This window comes from Notothenia rossii, assembly GCF_949606895.1.
Source record: "Notothenia rossii genome assembly, chromosome: 3".
Lineage (NCBI taxonomy): Eukaryota > Metazoa > Chordata > Actinopteri > Perciformes > Nototheniidae > Notothenia > Notothenia rossii.
Genome location: NC_136901.1, coordinates 27,554,971 through 27,577,673, shown reverse-complemented (window position 1 = coordinate 27,577,673; position 22,703 = coordinate 27,554,971). Strand labels below are relative to the sequence as shown.

Sequence of the window (22,703 nt, the reverse complement as noted above, 5' to 3'; positions counted from 1 at the left end):
GATTGACTCATTTGAGATCCACACATTATTTTTTGACAGGTTTCTCATAATGAATTACGGGATCTGTGTTTTTCTATAACCTTGGGAGAAACATGTTTTCATAATGTATGTTCCCGACATCTTTAAAATTACCCATTTTAATCCACATAGTTTGTTAATGTGTGCCTGAGTCGGTGCGCGTGTGTGTATCTCGCGCGTGTGCTCAGGTGTATATTATATGGGGGTGGGGATGTTGGTATTATATGACGTCAACGGAGACCCAATGCGATGTACAACCTTGGCAAAACAAAGTTTGAATAATGACGTCACCCTCCTGTTCTATATATTTACTGTATTTCCCCCTCGCGCAGACCTGAACCAATGGTAATTAGCTTCGTGCTCACGAGCGTCTTCCTTCATTAGTGCAGCTGCAGCTCATGACCCCGGTTGGCTCTCCTGCGCTGCCGGTCACGCGCGCACACGTGCACATACGCACGCTCGTAGCTGAGCATCACGAGAGTCAGAAGCGAGCGGCTGCAGCGGAAACGGTTTGTCAGGGAGGGCGACAGACGGCTTTGACTTTGGGCGCTTTGTCACGTTTCGACCGGAGAGGAAAGATGCAGCGGACAGAGGAGAAACACTGAGCGGGAGGAGAGACCGTGAGAGAGCAGGTGGTGCTGCCAAACCCGGAGTAGACGATGCTTATTTGCCGCAGGCCCCGCCATCGTGAAATTGGATACCGACTTGCGGCGGATGGGGTGACCGAGCTCGCTGCTCCGCCGGGGAGGTCCCTGCCTTCGGACGTTACCGGGGAGGGAGCTGCCTGTGCCCGGTTTTAAGATAGGAAGGAGTGGCAAGAGGGAAAATGCAGACGGAGGAGGAGACAGCCACCGCTGAAGAGCCCATTTTGGAGGACGGGTCAGGACGAGAGCAGGTAAGGGCAGTTCCTATGTTGTTTTCTGTCTTCACAATCTTCATTCATGGAAACAGTCCAGTTGGCGTAAAGTTGCGCATAATTTCCCCTGCAAGCGACTGTTATACATACAGTCTGGTTAATACATATAAGATATTTGCCTGTCGTTTCAAATACAACCCGTGACTTCTGCATCATGTATGACATACTGTTTGACAAAAAACGCTAAGAAGTCGAGTTATTATCTGAAGTCCTTGATGCTTCACAAGAGCAAGGACACGGGACAGGACCTTGGCTTTAGACTGAATTGAGATGAGGCTGTGGTTCAAACAGAGAGGGGAGGGAAGTCCAAGTCCCTGTGTAGAAATAAAGCCCCAGCATTGATGTGACACGGCTCAGTGGTATGCGTTACTCCTGGTGAAACGATGCTTTAATGTTTTTCTGTATAGTAGGCTAGTGTTCATTTTCCAGCTGACACCAACGAAATACACTAGAGGGTGACATCACCCACACACACACACCTTTCAGACCAAAATAACCCTGATTCAATGTGAATGGTGAGAATACTCGGAGCAGTAAGCATATGTTTTTGTTTACAGAGATTTACTATGATATTCATTATAATTGGCTAAACACACTGAGGAGTGTATATATTAATGCATGACAAACTTTAAAACCAACCTTTTTAATGTTGTATTGTTGGTTAATCTGTTCAGTTAAATCAGTTGTTTGGTCTATGACATGAGTATAAGTTTTGACAAATGTCTATCATTTTTTCCCAAAGTGATGTCTTCAAATGTTTTGGTTTTGTTACCAACTCAAAGATGTTCATTTTTATTTGAAATTGGTGTAAGAAAACCTGAACATTTCACATTTAAGGTGCTGGAGTTAGAAAAATAGAGTTTTTCTTTTCTTTAAAAAATGCCGAGATCCATCTTTTTCCAATTTGGTTGGCATTTACTTTAAGATTTGACAACAAATCAATTTATCTTTGACGCTCTATCCTGAACTTTGAGATGGCATCTTGTGCAAATGTTCATGTTTACACACAGTAGGACACGTTGCCTTCCCACCACCAAAAACTCACACACAAGTCTTTAGTATCCTCTCCTCCTAAACCACTTCCTCTTTTACCACTACCATTTTTGGGAACCAGCATCATTTATTCAAACACGTCATCTCAATAATGGAAAACCGAGAAAAACAGGAGGTGGCATGATAAAATAATGCGTAAGGCATATGCCAGGAAAAGTATCAATGATAGCTAAAGATATGGTTAGCTATGATCTCACCACCTTGAAACCTGATGAGGAGGACCAAGCAAGAACACAATTTGAAAACAGAATCACAAGTGTTTAATTCTGGCAGCCATTTATTCTCTGCCGATTGAATAGTCGATTTGAGTTTTGGCTTTAATGAACTTTAAATCAAGTGGCTTAAATACGTTAAACTCTCATTATCTTTAACTGATTATAAGTGGCAAGAGGAGTTTTTCTATTTGTATTGTCCGACTACGTCTGTAGTACATAGACATTTGGCAATAGGCTTATGGTGCTCTAAAGACGTTTGCATGTAGATTTCAAAGCCTGGTAAATGCTTTTCACTTCATTCCACCACTCTCGTCTGTCTTTCCTCCATGCCTGCTGTGCAGACGGTGCCATGTAATGCAATGAATGCAGTCATCTGCTCCCTGCCTCCATTACTCTCTCATCTCTGCCTATCAGTCTCCTTCCTGTTTTTAGATCTGTCTGCTGAGGAGTATACAGCTAGATCCTCTCTTTGACTCTCCCACTGTCAAATATTTGCACACTCATGTCTCACTTAACTGTATTCACTCCCAGGCCCACTTGAGTATGCATGCACACTCACACAGGCATTATCACGTGAGGTGGAGCCTCTTTTATTCATATTCAAATCCCATGTTTGATTCATATGTACGTCTGTGCACGTATTTCCATTAGCAGACAGGTCTGTTGCAGAGACAGGAGGATGCACGGATCTAATGTGTGTGAGGGAGACTTAATGAAAGTTTCAAATCCAGAAGCAGAACAAAATTAGAAGTAATAACAAAACATCTGGTGATGGAAGAGGCAATAATTGTATCCAACCCTCATTCTGACACCGATAAGAACACTAATTAGAATAGTTGGAATAGATTTATTTTAATGCAAAATACATCAGAAAATGCTATGCTATTAATAACATTTTCCTTTTTTTGTTTATATACAACATTGAAGGAAATATATTTGCGTTTTGGACTCACAAAAAATATATTTAATGACATAACCCTGGATGTTGGGAAACTGGAATGGACATTTTCTGGACACAAATGGATGAATATAGAACAAATCTGCAGATTAATACAAATAAACATAAATTGTGGCTCTATTTGCAACCACTTACTGTTAACATTAAACGTATCCAGTATGACAAACATTTCCAGAAAATATCCATGCCAATAGGAGTCATATACAGTCCCTCAAATCAATCAGAAATGTAAATATTGGAAAGAGAAGAATAATTCAATTTCTGATTTGAGTAATCCTCATTATCATCTTTAGTAGACTTGACTAATCCTAAAACTAAAGTATGCATACACTGTTGATGAGGAATGTCTATCAACTCCAGCATGGAGGGAGGCTGCAATAAAGAATGATAACAGTACATAACAGCAGCCATCATGAAGTGGGAACAATGTAGAACGGCCATTAGCTTCACTAACAGAGAATTTATGTTTCATTACATAAATCACAATTCAATTACTAAACAGGAGTAGGTGATGCGAGACATCGAGCGTTACAGACGTGTTATGTAAAACACCGGTTCCTCAGGGAGAATCTGCTCAAATGATATTCAAAGCTCAAACACTTGGTCTAAAATCAACACAAGTTTCTGCCTGTTGTAAATCCCTTCTGACTGTAATACACAAAGCCACATATTGTCTCTTTTCATAGTTAATTCCAATTATATACATGCGTTTAAGTGCTCTTATATTTATAGCAACACTTGTATGTTACAATACATGTAAATATGTTTTACAAGGGTTTTGAATACATTTAATTAAATCCAAACTTAATTTTCACCATTTATACCAGATATAAGATTTACACCTACATTTATTTGATCAACTCTTAAAATGCTCTTGATTTTTTTTTCCCTCTTGTATCTGTTTTTGTCATGAGATGTTAATAAGGTATAACACATAACTTCAAGTGAGGGTTTATGGCATATTTTGGCAAAATATTGATTGCTTTGAAACTTATGGTCATACATATGAACAGTAGAATAAAAGAATAATCTGCAGGAGTTGTTTGAGAGGTTTCTGTGCATGTTTTGGTTTTTAATTCCGCTCGTCAGAATCGGCATGTAACTGAGATCTAGGCTGACTGCTGCTTTCAGTTGTATTTCATTTATACATAGGTGACCCAAACCTTACCTACAAATGTAATTGAGGAAACCAATTACCAAAGTGAGTGCATAATGACTGATCATTATCTAAATGATAACAATTTATTAGTAGAATCCGGGCTAATTGACCCCCTCCAATTACGTTAAAATGACACATCATTTTCCACAGTGTACTGCAGGCACCAGCAGCTCTTCTTCCTGTCCTCACTTCCTCACTTCATTTGCCACCCACATGATATGGTAGCTAATTATAGCTGCACCAGTCCCACCTATCAGCTGAATCAGTCTGAGCAGAGCGAGAGAGAGGAATGCATACATTTAATTTGACACATTTAGCAAAACATAAAAAAACATCTCTGCACAGTGGACACATTTAGAAATTCCAATGCAATTATCTATTTATAGTTTTTTTTGTAGGAAAGATAGGAGGGAATATTAACTCTACATAGTGGTACTCTAAACTAAATGTATCCCTATTGAAGCATAAAGGAAATATTAAGAGACTGAAGTTTGACCTGAGCACATATATATATATATATAAAAGCCAGTTAAGTATGTGGCAGATTAGCACCATTTTCTAGCAGAGGCTAAAAGAGCAGATTAGAGGCTAATGATTGATTTTATGGACGTTTACCGGCCGGAGCAGATCCCATTAATGCAAAGGCTCTGTCTATTGCAGCTTAAGTAGAAACAGGAAATAACTACAGCATGCACAGGAGCTTCAGCCTCCGAGCAATGCTCTGAAATGCTATTTTGAAAACAAAGTTGTGTGTGTGATGCTTGTCCAGAAAAACTTTTGGTAACAGATCCATGCCAGCTACTGTACGTGGACTCTTCTTCAGACGGCTGTCTCTAGTGACTGTGGATGCTCATGGGATATAGAATTCAGAGATAATCTGTCAAAGTATCAACATTTCATCTCAGCAACATCTTGCCAGATAATGACGCTGGTGAAGTGCAGACAGACACTGAATTAAAGTTATAAATGAAACATTTATGAAGAATTAGTAATGTAAGTAGCACCCTGTATCAACGCTCTTCAAAAGAGCTTGCAAAAAAGGCGGCCCAAACTTCAAGAATAACAAAATGAGTCAACACCCTCCAGACCCGGCTGTGTAGATTTCTTTTCATGATGATTTCTGGGAGTGGGAGCTTTGCCTTTGATCTGTTGCAGCCTTACAAAAGAGCCAAGGCTCACTAGAGGCAACAGAAAACTGAAAGAGGATCCGGAGAAAACCAAGAAGCTGCAGAGTTTGAAACCAGAAGGTGTTGTGGGTAATATCAAATACTTATTTGGCCCAAAGTGCACCTCAATCGGTCACGAGCTCAGTTACCCTGTGTTTCACTGTGCATGGCTGTGGCTCAGGGGGGATACATCGCATATACTAAGGGTTTGGGGTTCGATCCCCAGCCCCTGCAGTCAACATTTTGTGTCTTTGGCAAGATACTTAACCCAAAATTGCACACTTACAGTAGGCATGTCTACGGCATCGACGTGTATGTAAGTTGCCTTGGATAAAAGTTAAATCACAGCATACCACTGATTGGTTAGTGAGAAATTGCACGACGGGAAAGCCAGAAAAATATGGCATTTTTAAATGTTTCAATAGCACAGCTCCCGCAAATAGAACACCATTTTGCTGTCACTTGATAAAACCAGTGCTTGAATTGGGCCGGTACTCACCGGTACGCAGTACCGGCACTTCTGATTTTTACCCATGTGGTACCGGCACTTCTTACTGAGTACCGGTAAAATGCCGGTACTCAGCTGCCGGCAATATACGTATATATTGTAAACGCAACGCAGCGCAAATGTGGGTCTGACTCTGCCTCACAGAGGGTGGACTGGCTGTCTACATGACGTGGCCTGCCGACATTGCCACTTTCATACAGATCATACTAATGCCCTCGATTGGTCTGTGTGTCATTCAAGCTCGGGAGGGTGTGTGTTGGTGTATGTGTGGCGCGAGCGAGCGAGAAAGCGCGCGCACCGGTTACGTGTATTGTTGTTAGCATCTGGTGCTAGCTAGCTGTGCTAACGGATATCAGGAGCTGTTTCAACAAAAAGGTGGAGGGAGAGTCCTTTGCTGTCAGACTGAGAGGCTGAAAACTACAGCTCTGGTGAGGTAAATTACTCTCTGAGTCTTTAGATAGTTAACTTAGTTTAAGTTATCTCAGTGGGTCTCAAACGGTTCGGTCACCATTTATGTAAACACATATTTCCATTTGAGGGGGTAGTGATTAGTAAAATATGCATGAATAATACAAACAAAATGTTAACTAGGTGAAAAAAGGTAAGATAAACTTGTTGAGAGCTAAAACTAGTCTTTGCTGTTGCCTCAAAGAGGAGCAGGGTGAGAGGAGGGAGACAGGAGAGGCCGATTCGGGAGTCCAGACACACTCACAACTATAAATGAACCAAAAACAAATAAATAAACAAGTTTCAATGTTTTTTCATATTGGATATTGTATGTTATTGGTTATGGCCATGTACTTATGATTTTATGATTATTTAAATGTATACATTTTTGTTTCGTATGGGTGTAGTCTTTTTATTTGCCCCTCAAAATGCACCAGATTGATGCATTTAAGTCCAACATTTAATAAAAATCTTACCGGGGGAGCATACCCCCGGACCCCCTATAGGATTTGAGGCCCGGCCCCACTGTTCCCAAATAGATTAGCAATTTTTTTGAAATAGTAACCCATCTCCATATGTTTCTTTTTGGGTAGTAGATTTAAACTAGAGGGCTATCACTTTGTGCAGCAACGCTATTGACAAATAAATCCAGCAAAATGGCACAAAAAACTGGTAGTGGCCTCAGGGACGAGGAGTCATCTAACCAGCCAGTAGGAGACGAGCTTTACTTTCTTTTATATCCATAAAGAAAAAGTAAATCTGTTTACAGTTGTTCCATTATGGATGTTGAGAGGTATCCATATATCTCTTCATTTTGCTCTCAAAGTGCACCAGATTGATGCATCTACCTTCAATATTTTAAAAAAAATGTTCCCGGGGGAGCATGCCCCCGGACCCCCCTAGACTAGAGGGTGTCAGGTCCACTCCCCACTTATAAAAATAGCACTTTACCACTGCACCCCCTCTAATCTCAGATGCACCCTGAGTCATTTTGTTTAAGTACAGTGAGCCTTTCTAAAATATACAGTAAAGAGACAAACCCACCAGCATTATAGGATATACTATGACTTTGTGCCAAATACTTGTTGCTGATTTATAGTACTGGCACCTTTTTTATTCCAATTCAAGCACTGGATAAAACATCTTAAAAAGGCCGTCCGTAAAACTCGGGGTTGTTTGCATGGCTTTACTTACGCAGAAAGATTTTCTATTTGGAAAAGCAAAGAGGTCACATAAATGGTGAAAGGATATACACGTTTGATTAGCTTATCCCTCCAAATAATATTAACATGGGAAATAAGGCTGCAGACCAGTGATTTGTCAGAGAATTGTTGTTACATGTGTGACACGAGATTGCCTGCATAAGCCGCCATTTAAAGATAGCAAAGCTTCATCCAATAGACAGCAGAGTTTTCATTTACTTCACCCAGAAATTGTAAAAAGGCAGCCCAGATACTACTTTGTGTGGGTGTTTGCCTTTTCAGTGAGTGGCTGCGTTGTAGATGTTTTCACATTTTCCACGTGGTGCTATCACTGGGTACTACCCGCAGTAAAAAGCAATATGAAGGAAAAGGACCTGGTACCAAAGAAACTGAAATGAAATATATTGTCGGTTACATTCATTCAGTCAGTGTGTTGCCAAATCAGTTTTAAGTACAACCCCTGGCCTTTCTTAAAAACCTTCTCAATGAGATTCATATAGACTTGTTACACTTTTCAATTTGGGAAAACAGAAGATGTTTTGATTAGCCTGTCCCTCAGAATAATAATAACTTGGGGAAAAGAAGGTGTTGGTCTGAGCTTTTCTTATCACCGACCAGATGCTCCATGATTGAGATGTTGCTTCTCGAACAAAACAACTCAAGTCTGCTGCTTCTGACAATTGAATACGATGCATGTCTGCATTGTTACTGGATGCTCTAATAGCTACTACATTAACAATAATTACTGTAAACTGCACACATTGTTTCGTGTTCACATTGCATGAAGAGCTGAGATTACCTTGTAAGCCAAATGAGGTAAACCGTTTTCTCTGGAATTTGTGTGGGATATCTCTCGTCGCCCTCTATTTTATGACCATCTCCAGACTCATCTGAGCAAATCTGCCGTTCCCCGGTGGGAGGGAGAACTGCTCGAATTGACAAAAAGTGATTGGCAGAAGTGCATGCAGGAATAATTTGACTCCTGTCTGATTTTTCTCGCACTTGGCACACGACACCTGCAGACACTTGATCAAAATGTCAGCTGCAGCTAGAATATAACATTTTAGGCAGCATTTATTTGCACAAGGTAAGAGGAAAAGGACAGGATGGATTCGGAGCCAGCCAGACAAAATAAGACGGAGATGGAGGCAATTTTGTCAGTGTGGTTCCCTGGAGAAAGGTGCATTCTGTTACTGCCTCTTTAGTCTCACCATCCCTCTCTCGTTTTTGCTTCCTTTCAAGATGCATTCATGAAAAGTTTCTCTCTCATGCTGCTGAAACCCTCCCTCTCTATCTCTCTATCTCTCTCTACACTTTTAGCCCAATCAATCCACTTAGAGACAGACTCTGAGAGAGGATGTAACAGAGGAGATGTGGGGGTGAGGAGGACGGAGGGGAGGAGAGACTGAGGTTGGGAAAATGAGAGTAAATGCTTTGGAGATGGGAGGGAAGATTCGGGGAAGGAGAAACAAGATTACGTAAGGAAGGGAAGGAGGATGTGGAGAGGAAAGGCAAAAGGAAAGCAGAGATGTTTGGGATGTTGTGCGCAGTGTGGGGTTTTGGGTGGAGTTGCAGGGAGGTGATGGAGTGGAGGTGTCCTTCACGCAGCATTTCGATACTTGCCCTTGACGTACAGTAGTATCAAGAAAAGAGAGGCGTGTGTGTGTCGCAGCCTGTCAAATTTGCTAGTGGAAAGCAATTTGTGACTGCACTGAAGGAGTGGGAGATAAAGATAGGGATGGGGAGTGGGGGGTGTGTGCTGACAAGACTTGGCTGAGAGGAGGAGAGGACACTGGTGTCATTCGTGACACATGCAACACACACACACCAAACAGTATGTGTGTGTGTAAACTGTGTTTCTCTCCATTTTCCTGTAATACACTACATACATAATACACAAGCTTTCCATCTCTCTCTCCCTCACTCTCACACACATTCGTGTTTTGCTGCTGATGTTGGAGTGCGGTCAGTTCAGAAGAGTCTAGAAGTATTGTTCTCATCTAAATTGTGTGTGTGTGTGTGTGTGTGTGTGTGTGTGTGTGTGTGTGTGTGTGTGTGTGTGTGTGTGTGTGTGTGTGTGTGTGTGTGTGTGTGTGTGTGTGTGTGTGTGTGTGTGTGTGTGTGTGTGTGTGTGTGTGTGTGTGTGTGTGTGTGTGTGTGTGTGTGTGTGTGTGTGTGTGTGTGTGTGTGTGTGTGTGTGTGTGTGTGTGTGTGTGTGTGTGTGTGTGTGTGTGTGTGTGTGTGTGTGTTGCACTGTAATATGATGTCTTCAGTTGAAATGAGGCTGTGTGAGAGAGACATAAAGTGTGTGTGGCGCACTTATCCTATGATGGGTAAGGGTTTGTGCTTTAATGCACTCGCTTGTTCAGAACCTCACTTGCTCTGAAACACAACCGGTTTTACAAATGGGAAATGACGGGTTTTAAAAACTCCCTCCAGGTTTACCAATAATGTGTTGTTTCCATGCCAAACATATGTATTTCTTGAAATAATTTCCACCTGGCATGCCGGTTTTAAATATTAACAATGTGAGGCACACTGTATTATTCGTAAAAATCTCGACTGGCACACCTCAGACTGGTTCATGGCTAACTTTAGTGTTAAAACAGTGTACCGTGTGACACATGGCTTTAGGATAGGAGCAAAAATAGAACAAAAGGATTGCCTGTAAACGATTATTAATCATGGCATTAGGAGCTTAAACCCAAACTCTAATTGGATGGAGATTTAAAGTAATATTAATAACCTGCTCCATTCATTCAACAAGCATGGGAAACTGGTTAGGGCTCAAAATGAGCACAGCGTTAAAATCCACATGGTAACATGCTTACAATGACAGCTTTATTTAATTATATAGCACGATTTATATAGGAGGGGACAATCGAAAGAAAATACCTAATTGCAATTATTTTTGACTGATATTGCTACTCTGATATGATTCACAATATGAGAGGGTTGACAAAAACATTCAACATAAGTACCGGTATTTATTATGAAGTCTGCAAATGACTGTTTGTTGGCGACTTGGCGGGGACTGGCAGCACCACTATAGAGACCTTCAGATATTCTCTCATATTTTTGCCTTATCCAACAAATGGGACGGGTCTACTGCATTTTGCACCAGTCCATATTGTGATGTTCGATAAGATTTTGATTAATTGTGCAGCCCTACTTTCATACAAAAAAGAATACCAAAAGTGCTTTAGAAAAATAAAATAAAAGACTTGTACAGCAAGAAATATTATTTTCAATGTCCTCCAAACTTTGAGCATTGGAGAATTTACCTGAGACCCCTGTTCTCAATGGTTTAAATTAATTGTGTGTTTGATGGCATCTTAACGCCTATCCCCCCCTCTCTTTGTCCCTCCCCAGCAGCGTCCGGTGCAGCAGTCATTTGGTTCCTCCCTGTGCCGGGAGTCTCACTGGAAGTGCCTCCTCCTGACCCTCCTCATGTATGGCTGCTTCGCCACGCTGGCCTGGTGCGCTCTGTGTCGCGTCCCCGTCCTCGGCTCCTCCTCCGGTCCTCTGGGTTCTGATGACGACGCCACCTCGGCCGCCTACTACAACGACATCCTGCACCTGGAGAGCCCGTGCTCCAGCGGCTACGTCTACATCCCGCTGGCCTTCCTGGCGATGCTCTACGTGGTTTACCTGGTGGAGTGCTGGCACTGCTTCTCCAAGACGGCAATGTTGGCTAATGCCGAATTCCAGGTCTGTGGGATAAAACAGAAAAAGCATTAAAGGGGGCCTATAATGCAAAATATGTGCCTTTTATACATAAATATGTGTCCCCGGTGTCAAAAAACAAAACCCTCTCTCTTTACCTGCGTAACCAAATCTCTAAAAACGGGGTACAATGGAGCTGATCCAGATTTGCGTCCGATATGATGTAAAAATATGTGGACCCACTGCACTATCAGAAACAAAGCCCGACGTGTTTTGGACGTAATATGGTCTTTGTTTACATTAGCAAGCATCGCTAACACTCAAAGCTAACCTGTACTGGAGAGAGCATGTGTAAAAAAAGCAGGAAATTAAAAAAGAAACTCACCTTGTGCTAAACCCGCAAGAGAGAAAGCATTTGAGATCCATACTTATTCAAGTTCTCTAACAGGGCTTAAATAGAGGGATAGGAGGGATGTCTAAAATGGATGATCTGTTTGGCGTTTTCAGCAAAAAAAATCAGACAACATAGAGACCCATAATATATGCCTAAAAATAGCATAATAGGAGACCTTTAAATTAAACAAGAGGGCCTCATAGCTTACAAAAATGTTGGAAGATTTTGGTAACATATCTAAATGTCATTATTTGTCTGATATTGCAATTCTGAAATGATTTGCAATGTTAGAGGGTGACATCATTATTCTCCTATCCATTGGAAAAAACATTGTTGTACATTTCTTCAGGATTACAACACTTTATAATGGTGTATAGACACATCAATTCCCTTAAAAAATATTCTATCTCTTTTGATTTGATTGAATAAAAAATTGCTCGGTGGCTGTATTGACATTTCCATTAAATTTCAATCAGTCGTTCAGCACCCAGCAGAGTGTGGAGTTCACTGCTGCAGTCTAGGAATAGCTCTCTGACCTTGAGCCAAGCAGCAGAATCTGTTTACTCATTGAAGCTGATAGTCAGCAAAAGCCTTTAAATAAAGAGCTTGTATACATAAATTGAGGGTGGTGTGTTAAATGTCTGCTGAGACAGTTGCTGATCAAGATAAATAAGGGCTTAATTTCCTGCAGTTCAGTCCGGAATTTTAACATTTCAAGAGGAGAGAACACTTTCAATTTCTTTCCTAAAATAGTCTTTGCCCATTTATATGGAACTGAGCAGACCCAGAGGCATCAGTCTCTCTTTCATCTATCCTTGTCTGCTCTGTCTTTTATCAGGAGCACATTGGTTACTGTTCATCTTAGATATGTGCTACTGCCAAAAACAGCATGTTTTTTTACAGTGGTCCAGACTGTCAGGGGCACAGATCTTATGATTAATTGATCTGCGTAGGGATTTAAAAAAACAAAACATAAACAAAACCTGGCAGAGCCTGACTTGCACCAGATTTAACTCAAATCTATTCAAATAAGACAAACCTAATTGTTCTGCTTGCAGGAACTGCTCAGGCAATGTCGCATCTTAAATTGTTTGTCCTCGTTTTCAACAGATTTATTTAGAAGGAATTGAATTGAAATAAAACTTATATCTCAAAATAACTTGAATCCAGTCCTAAAAAAAGAACACTGTCTCGAGGAAATGCTGATGTCTTTTGTTTGTTATATAATAACTTGAACTATCTCTTTCATGTAATCGTCAAGCCCTAATTGTGTTATTTATTTATTCTCTCATAAGGGAGCAGAAGGGCATTTTTATGTACACTCAAATTTGACCATATAAACTCAATGTAGGAACATACATTTGAATGTGTCTTGAATGAATCCTCTGACACAGGAGGTGTACGAGCGTGTGCAGAGGCTCCAGCAGGCCACACCCTGCATCTGGTGGAAGGCCATCAGCTATCACTACGTCAGGAGGACCCGACAGGTGACCAGGTACCGCAACGGAGACGCTTACACCACCACACAGGTGAGGGGAGCTTCACGTAAATATACTCTTTTAAACTTTTAAAACAACTGATATGCGAATCTTAATTTCTCCTAGTGAAATATTGCATCCCTGTGTGCAGGAATACAAACATCATACTTTGCCCCCCCCCCCCCCAGGTGTACCATGAGCGGGTGAACACTCACGCTTCCAGCTCAGAGTTTGACTACGGCCGCTACGGAGTCAAAGACGTGTCAAAGGAGCTGCTGGACCTGCAGCTGCACCCTGCAGTCCGCCTCCGCTTCACCAAGTGTTTCAGGTCAGACACCTGAACCCATCTCTGGAATTAGATGGGTTTTTTGTATCGTTTTTTATTATTATTTTCCTTTATGAAACAGCCATACGTAGGGGGTTGTTTTGTTTTGTTCTTAAAATCCCCTTGTCCCTGCTGTTATGTACCTTCCCCCATTCATTGTGCACACATCCTTATTTTTGGCGGGCTAAGAACGTTTTTAACAAATCTTTGTGCTATTTAGCTTCTCCAGTGCACGAGCTGAAGCTGCCTACCTCACCCAGGTAAGACAAGATATACAAAATTAACATATTTAGTATATTTATTTTCTGCTCTATCAATGTAATTAAATAAATGTCTTATCTATAAAATGTGATACAATAAGTTCAACCCTAGTTTCCAGAGCACAAAGTGTTATCTTTCAATTGTTTGCCCCCTTAGCTTCATTCTTAGGATTTCCACTCACTGCACACCTGCGACAACAATGGCAGATTTACCACTCAAATGTCTTTCTTTGAAACAATCATCTCTTGATTTTGGACAGAGATAGAGAAAAGCAGGCTTCTTATTTCTAGCCAGCAACTATTGACTTAAATCTGTCATTACAACTGTTGCTGTCAGATTCAGCTGTAGCTAGCCAGCTTAATAATTTATCACATTTTCTATGAACACTTGAGGAGGTAGTAGGTGCAGTTAAGAAGTTGATCCAAGTATTGTGAAGTCCAGGTCTGGCCTTCACACTGTTGGATAATGAAACAAAATGGATGTGAAAATATTTTTAGTTTTAAACATAAACTACCACAAAATAATACAGTAGTAGGTTAAAGATATCCTCCTGAGCTTTGGAGATAATGCTCTGTTAATGAATTCTAATTCTAGCACATCCTCTTTCTGTTATTCAAAGCGAGCTCGCTTCTTCGGGGAGAACGAGGGACTCGATGACTACATGGAGGCCAGGGAGGGGATGCACCTGAAGAACGTGGATTTCCGTGAGCACATCCTGGCGTTCCCTGACCCGACCCGGCAGCCCTGGTTCTCCCGGCACAAAGTCTTCTGGCTGGCCTCTGCTTTCCTGATGTCCTGGCCGCTGCGCGTGGTGTCAGAATATCGCACGGCGTACGTCCACTACCACGTGGAGAAGCTGTTTGGTGAGGACGAGGATGGTGGCGGAGGAGGTGGGGGTGTAGGAGGGCCAGGTGGGGGAGGAAGAGGGGATGGGGTTGAAGGAGGGACTGAGAATGGACTCCATCCTGGAATCAACGGGACGAGTTACAGAGCCATCTCTCGGGTCAACACGGTGGACATGACGGAGCTGGAGTGGCACATCCGCTGTAACCAACAGATGGTGCCGAGCTACTCTGAAGCCCTGCTGATGGACTTGGAAATGAGCGGGGGGACAAACCCCACCGCCTCTACGCCCATCTCTGGGGCCACAAGCTCCACCCCGAGCACGGGGCCCAACCCGCCTCCTCTCGCTCTGCCCGTTGTCTTCAACTCGGCCTACCTCCTCCAGAGCTGCCCTCGCTGCCGGAGGACCACGTCCAGCTCCAGCCTGCCCTCCAGGCTGCGGGCCCCCATGGGAAACACAGCGCTCCTGAACGCTACCGTGGCAGGCATCAGGGCAGGGGGGCAGGGGGGTGGAGGAGGAGGAGGAGGTATCGGGGGACGGTTGGTGCTCAGTCGAAGCGGATTCTCTCTGGGGAGACTGGCAGCAGTCCGCCCAAACAGCCTGTTTCATTCAAGAAGCATGGGAGGAGGGCTGGGAGGGAGCAGAGAGGATGGAGCAGGGAGTGGAGGAGGAGGAAGCAGTGGGGGAGGAGGAGGATTCCTTGGTTTGGGTTCAAGGCAGGACAACGAGGAGACCAGAGGAGTGCTGGAAGGAGAAGGGGATGAGGAGGAAGAGCAGCAGCAGCAGCAGCAGCAGGAAGAGGAAGCAGCAGCAGCAGCAGCAGCAGCAGCAGCAGCAGCAGCAGCAGCAGCAGTGGTGGTGATGAGACGGGATCAGGGAAGAGGAGAGAGAGACGAAGACGCAGAGCCAGACAGTGCAGGAACAGGCGAGGGGAGGGAGAGCGAAGGGGGAGGGAGGGAGCGTCCTCCATCCTATCAGGACGCGTTTTTCTTTCCCGTCCTCATCATACATGGAGAGGAGAGCTGCCACGGTGGAGACGACATGTGACGATTCAAAAACAAACAACAGATTTCACATTAACAGCAAGAAAGTCTGGGCAGAGGCCGAGGGAGATGAAGGAACGCGCTGAACACAAAGAGTGGATCAGAGAGTGAAGCAATAAGATGGGAATGAGTGAGAACAGAATGAAGTTGAAAGAACTACAGGAAGAAGAAATGATTGAGGAAGAACAAAGCATTACAGAGGTAAGAGCAGCTGTGTGAAACAGAATAACCAATGAAACAAGGGGAGATGGGAAGATGTACGGTAGAACATGACTGTTACAGGGAGCAGTGCATACAGTAAAAGAGCGGGAACGCACTAGTTCAGATGAGATGATAGCTGACCACAAAATAATATAAAGTCTGATGCTGTGTTCACGCCTAATGTTCTCAGGTGAAAAGCCTGTTAGTGTTAAGATTCTAATAAACATCTTAAACGATGGTGAGGTAATACCATTTTAACTTTTAACAGTATGTCAAAATCCATGTGTCAGACATATGTACGCCTTAGTGAGGATGGAGCAGCTAAAGTGCTAGCATTGCCCTCATCAATCCAAACTCCATTCAAGCTAAAAAGCATTTTAAAAGTTGTTTGCTTGTCCTTTTGCGTACAGACCTAACAAAGGATTAACTTTTCTTATATTAATGTTGTGAGTAATTCACGTGACTTACACAATGTTAAATTCATCTACGTATATGGTGTGAACACAGCATCAGAATATGAGTGAAGCCAAATACTTGAAAACTGTAGACTTTACACTAAGATATTGAGAACGAGAGGAATAACAGAAAGACTGAAAACATGGGAATGTACTTCCAGATGTATCTATGCAAGAACAGGAGTGAGAGGAGGAACGGGTCTAAAGACAGCAGAGCCTTTGAAGTAGACTCATCAGAAGATGACATACAGAAAGAACTTCTAAATATGTCAGAGGACACAAAGGGTTTACTAATTCAATATGAGGAAGTAGGAGAGAAACAATGATGCGCTTTTGGTAAGGTAATAGAAAATGGCAGAGTATAGCATTTTAACAACAATAGGCGGAGAGGAATAGTCAAATACAAACGGACCATGTCAGACCAGATTAATCAAATCATGAATTGAAAGATCATCTCAAGAGGAGGAGAGAAACAAAAGGAGCAGCAACCCTGATCTGGAATCTGATCAGGAAATCAAATAGTATTCAAACAGTCCCCCTCAGAAAAAGACCCAGATTCACTTTACAACGTCACACAGCATCTATCGAGCAACTGTAACATTATAATAAGATTGGAGAAGTATTGATCTCCTCCCTCCTCTTCATGCCTCACCTCACCATTAGCTTCCGCACCACTCTCTATCCATTACCGATATGGAGCTGATAGAAAAAACTCCTTACGAAGAGGAGAGGCGGCTTCCTCTCCTTCCATCTTCTGTCCTCCCTCCATCTTCTCTGCTCTTCTCCTTCCTCCAAACATGCCAACAGATAGTGCGTAGCAACACATCTATTGCTTTTTTGAAACACAAATCATTAGGGGCAACATCTCTTCTCGAAATTAGCACATTGTGTTTAAATTAAAGTGAAAGGGTTTTGTACCGTAGTTGATGGACTACCTCCTTTTCCCGTCCCTACTTCTCTGCCATCACTTCTTCTGTAAAGTGCTGCACCTCTCCTGCTCCTCAGATCACATTTCCTCTTCGCTCTCTCCACAAATCACGCCTCCTCTCGGCGAGGATTCCTCCTCCACCATCAGATTTTATTAAGCAGATATATCACACTTTATATAAAGTATTTTTAAAACCTCTCCCCATGTCTGAATATTGTCGAAGAGACAGAATAAACAAAAATGTTAAGATACTGACAGGCTGCTAACACAGGGTGGGGTTTTCCACCAGCTATGCCTGTATAGTTGTGCTCTAGTTTTAAACAGTTGTAGCCAAAGAGAGGTGTAAAATGAGAAAACAAATTACAATAACCTTCCTAAAATAACTAGGTACTATATAACACAATACTGTATGTGTTTACGCATGATAAATCACCTCTTAGTCTCATTTATGTCCATCATTTTGGACCACATGGGAAGTCAAACATGAGCTCAGCTGGTATACTCCTAAAATAAAAAACAGACTAGAATAATTCAGAGGTTGAATCGCTTTGTGCAGACGTTAACATTGCTGATAACAATAATGTAATAAATCCAACAAAGAAATCATTAAAGCCCAGCCCTTTGATAGAGTAAAGGGCCGTCCACACCGAGAAACATGACTATACAACTATAAACACTGAGTATCCACACGTCCCAAAAATAACGTGTTGGAGCCCCACAAGGGGTATTGTTGCATAGAGAGCGAAAAGGACACGAATAATAATATTAGAAGTTTAAAAAATAGCTAGTGATTTGCATCCGTCAACGCTGTGGAAGTGAAGAGAGGGACTTATTCTGTAATAAGAACATTGAATTACGGATGCAGTCCTAATAGTCCCTTTTACTAATCCCCCTCCTGTATGTGACAAATACACTTCATTTACGGATGGATTTTAACTCGCTGTTTGTTTAATCATCCATCAAATCGTTCTTCAAGTGATCCAAAATATATCTTTTGCCACTTTCATCGCAGTTTTATATTTACAGTTATCTTTATGGTTATCCTTCTCGGTGTAGACGGCCACATTGTGCCATGCTGCTTCCTCCTCCTCTTGAAGAATCACCTTCAAATAAGTAACAGTGCTCTCACTATGAAATGTTTAAAAGTTAGCCGGCATAGAGATGCATGTAACTTAATAGCAGCTATCGTGCAGTAGCTAACGGCTATGTAGCAAATCTTTTCTGCCGTTGCAAAAAGCAGTGAACAAAAAAGTGAAATGTAGATATTTCAGAGTCATGTAGATAAAGAATCCATAGGGCTTAGCTCTGTTTTCAGGCAGGGAGAGACAATTGGCACAGACAACACCACCATCAGTGCAGTGATTTTACAAAGCACACCAAACCTGCTGCATTAGCAAGAAGCATTTCAACTTGTTAGCTGGACATTTCTTACCATTCCCTGAGGTTCCCGCAGCCACTCTGTGATGATGGAAGGTCTCCCTCGTTCTCCAAAAAGCACACCTTAAAGAATGAAAGTTTGAGAAAAATATCCTACATGAGGAGTTTCCTGAAAAAGAGCAATGCTTCAGACGCTTCATAAATATGGATCCTTACACCCAACCTGGATTCAGCAGAGACAGCAGGAAACGTTCTTTCAATGAAACTTTCCGGAAAGGTAAAGTAGAGCACGGCCTGGTTTGCTGTACGGGACACACACTCTGACACACATTCCCACACACAGACTCTGGATCTTCCGTAACTTTCGGGGACATCAATCTGGAGTGGGCACAAGGAGACAAATGGAAAGAATAATTACTGGACATCAAATAAACAGCAACCAGGATGTTTCTTTGTGACTGGACAACTGGAAAATGACTTAAGCAGCCGCTAAAAAGAAGAAAATGTGAGATTAAAAGACAATTATTTTTACAGCTATATATTATTATCTCAGTCTCTTGACTTGTTGATAAAAACGTCTCTATAAATGTCCTTGAACAAAAAGAAGCACTAAAAAGCATTGAACCACACTTCTGTTAATTTGATAGAGTTGCTTCCACACATTCATTCACTCTGTTTATGCGTGTGTGTTTCTGTTCTTATACCCACTTAAATTGGAAATCACATGTAGTGAGCTTCAATTTAACATCCTAACTATCCTAATACTTTGCCACTAAAACTGACAAACAGAAAAATACAGTTCAGTCTGTAATGTGCTGCTTTTATATCATCTGCATACTTGATTAGACATGATTTCAGGTTATTAAGTGATGTCTTGAATCCAAATGCCTTTGTAATTTTCAGAATTGTTTTATTTCTTAGCTGTTTTATTTTTAAATTTATTTAATTTTTGTAAAACAAACAATTTACTTCCCATAGTCTTTGATTACTGAGCCTCCAATATGCGTTGGGTGCTTGGAGTTTTGATATTTAATTATTTTTGTGTGTTTCACTCATATGTGTTGCGACTGGATATTTATACTGCTTTATTACCAGTGTGTGTCAAAAGTGTGTCCTCAGTCGCTTCAGGTGTGCCAAGAGCTTTGTGCCCATGATGTCTTACACACACACTCATGTGCGCTTGCATGTTTAGCCACAGCCATAAAGCAGACATTATAACAGCTTATTTTAGACTAGAGTAACATCAACTCATAACAGCCACACACATGCAAAGTCTTAACACACACACACACACACACACACACACACACACACACACACACACACTGAAAGCATGGAGCTGTCCTGCTTTGTTGCCTTTGTGTCCGACGTTGCCAACTTTTCGCTCAGGATTTCAGTTTTCTGCTGCATTCCTGTGTCAACACAAGCTGTCTTTCACACACATCCATCATACCAAAGCAAAACACACAATTAGAACAGATAATGCCTAGGCTTACACACATGAACATAGACGAGCAGATGGTACAGGTGGAGATGATTCAACATTTACACAAAGTGACAAAAGGCTGGTTTTACTCAGGAGAGAAACTGAAAAAAGCTCATGAGTAAATCCTCCCAGAATGTGTCTGATACGTTGTTTTCTGTCCACTAGGTGGCAGCAAAGCCTTATAAGGTGTTGCAATGCAGAGATGTATTGTATTTAGAGGGTAAACAACAGTGAATCTAAGGGTAGAAAACAGCTGATGTCCTGCTCTCTGCACACACACACACACACACACACACACACACAGATGTGTTAGTAAAGCAACTACTATGACATCACTGAGCAGAGGTGCAGGCTAAAAGGTTAAGGGGACAGTTTACTCCCCAAAAAATGTTCCTCTCACCTGTAGTGGTGTTTTTCAAACTAGATTTCTTTGATTAGCGTTGCAGAGTGTTAGAAATATCGCCTGTAAAGATTTATAACGTAATGGGACTAGAAGGATAAATCTGAAAAATACAACACTAATGTGTCTTCCAAGAATTGTGACCCTGTTACTTATGTTAATCCAGAGCTTGAGGTGAGTAGGAACTTTTGAAATGTTCTGGGGTTAACTGTCCCTTTAAACCTGCAGAGAGCAGTGCAGCTGTATGTGATTGTGCATTCACTGATCTTATTTTCCTTTAACTGTCACTGAATGTGTTGCAAAGCGATATCGCCCATATCCCTGCTTTGTGGCTGGACGTGTTGATGTTGCTAAGCAGCTTTCTGAAATTATAACCACAAGCAATGGGAGCTTCAGTCATAAAAATGACAACACTGTTATAAAAAGGCAATTTGCTTATCAACCGCCAAGCTCATTCTCTGGCTGTCTTGTTTGATTTGTGATTTTCTTTTTTGAAAAGGTCACTTTAAAGTACACATCCTTCTCCAATGCCCACTTAAAGTTTCTTTGATTTGCGTTGGCACAACAATTCTGCTGTCATTCTTGTTATCACTCGAATACCATTTACAATGCTCTAGCAATTATGACCAATGTATTGTTGTCAATTCTGTAACTGTTTCTCTCATGGGACGAGTCCAGTCATACAGAGTTTGTCGAACACTGTAAAAAAACCTGTTTAGAATTGGTTTGACTCCAGATCACATGAACTCCAGCTGCATTTTTGATTTTTAGAAAGGACTTGCTTAGTCTAATGCGGACACTACAAACTGTCAGGAAACAAACACTTGTGATTCATTGACAGTTAATGTAATTTATTTAAAGTTAAAAGAATTCAGGGTGTGACCTCAGACAATTAATGTGATTTTGTGTGCATTTACAAGCGTCCCTCGGAACAAAAAAAAGCAGCCAAGATTGAGCAAACACTGTATTGCACAAGTAGTTTTATTTTGTGTTCAAACTTTGTTTTTAGTTTTACAATGTGTCATGAGTTGTCTTATGCTTTACAATGGTAGTGATGATGCCTGTTTATTCAGCTGATAACATTATGTCTAAGTGATACATTAGTGTCAGTATAATTAACTGATATTCAGTGTCTGGGTCAAGGCTAATTTTATGATCAGGGTCAGATTAGAGTCAGTTTGGATTTTAATAATCATAATTGGAGAAAGGGAACTAGTGGCTGATGAAATTACACTCTGCTTAAATATGTGCTGCGTCACCTGACTTTCAAGTCACCATTGGACGATAAAGCTTTAAAAAAAAAGGATATTCATGTTAAAAGTCCTCAAGTCACGTCACATGACATTTCAGGATGCCCATTTACTTTCCTGCTAAATATTTAATGTTGCTGGATTACCTGTGAGCTGTCAAACAAATGAAGTGTAACCACAATGTAGTCGTTATGTACATGCAGCCTCTATGGAACAATAATGTCACGTACAATGCATTATTGTCTTACACAGTGAAGCCAGGAATGGGTGCACTGTTCAAGCACCGTCGAGCAAAAATGTCCTCAGTATTTAAGCTAATTAATATGTAACTGATAATGAGATTGTCAATATCACACCAGAGTATAGTTGTTGTCACTGGCCTGTTTCAGATAATGTAATTATTTCCTTTGAGTGGATGATGACAGTGGGGGTAATGGAGCTGGAGGCAATAACACTGTTAACTGATGCACTCCTGCAATGATGATGACAACTAATTATCATGGAAGATGCAAATAAAGTCAACCTGCTTGGTATACCTCCGTTTGGTTTTGTGGGATTCTTGTTAACCCGATGTTTTTTTAATTTTAACGATAAAATTGGGCAGTAATAACTTTTTTTTTATCTGACCCCTCCAGCTCTTCTCAATGTGGGTAACCATTTGTGATGCATTAACACAAATGGATGATATACAGAAATTGCGCTTATTACAGCTTGAGCATCTTCTCTAGACTAAAATAATGCAATACTTTTGTTATTAAAAAAAACACTTCTTTTTTTCTGTTGATTACAGATCTTTAATGGCACTCAACCACCATGTGCTCGCCCTGTGGGGAAATACTCATCCTTTAAAAAAGGTGTTAAATGTTTTCTCAGCTTGAGAGGAAGTTTCCCCATCTCCTCTGCTTTGCCCATGTGTTAGCGTTAGCGTCTAAAATTGATAGATTGATTGATTT

The 22,703-nt window shown here is 41.5% G+C and overlaps 1 protein-coding gene across 1 annotated transcript; it reads left to right on the top strand.

The window, feature by feature from the left end:
- The first annotated feature begins 448 nt into the window (after positions 1-448).
- LOC307032199 (transmembrane protein 151A) lies at positions 449-22,290 on the top strand. The gene is given in 8 exon segments (XM_079670033.1): positions 449-913; positions 11,015-11,353; positions 13,097-13,231; positions 13,369-13,508; positions 13,726-13,765; positions 14,386-15,429; positions 15,431-15,469; positions 15,472-22,290. Coding segments are annotated over 8 exon segments (1,992 nt in total). The 5' UTR covers positions 449-844; the 3' UTR covers positions 15,658-22,290.
- Positions 22,291-22,703: the final 413 nt, after the last annotated feature.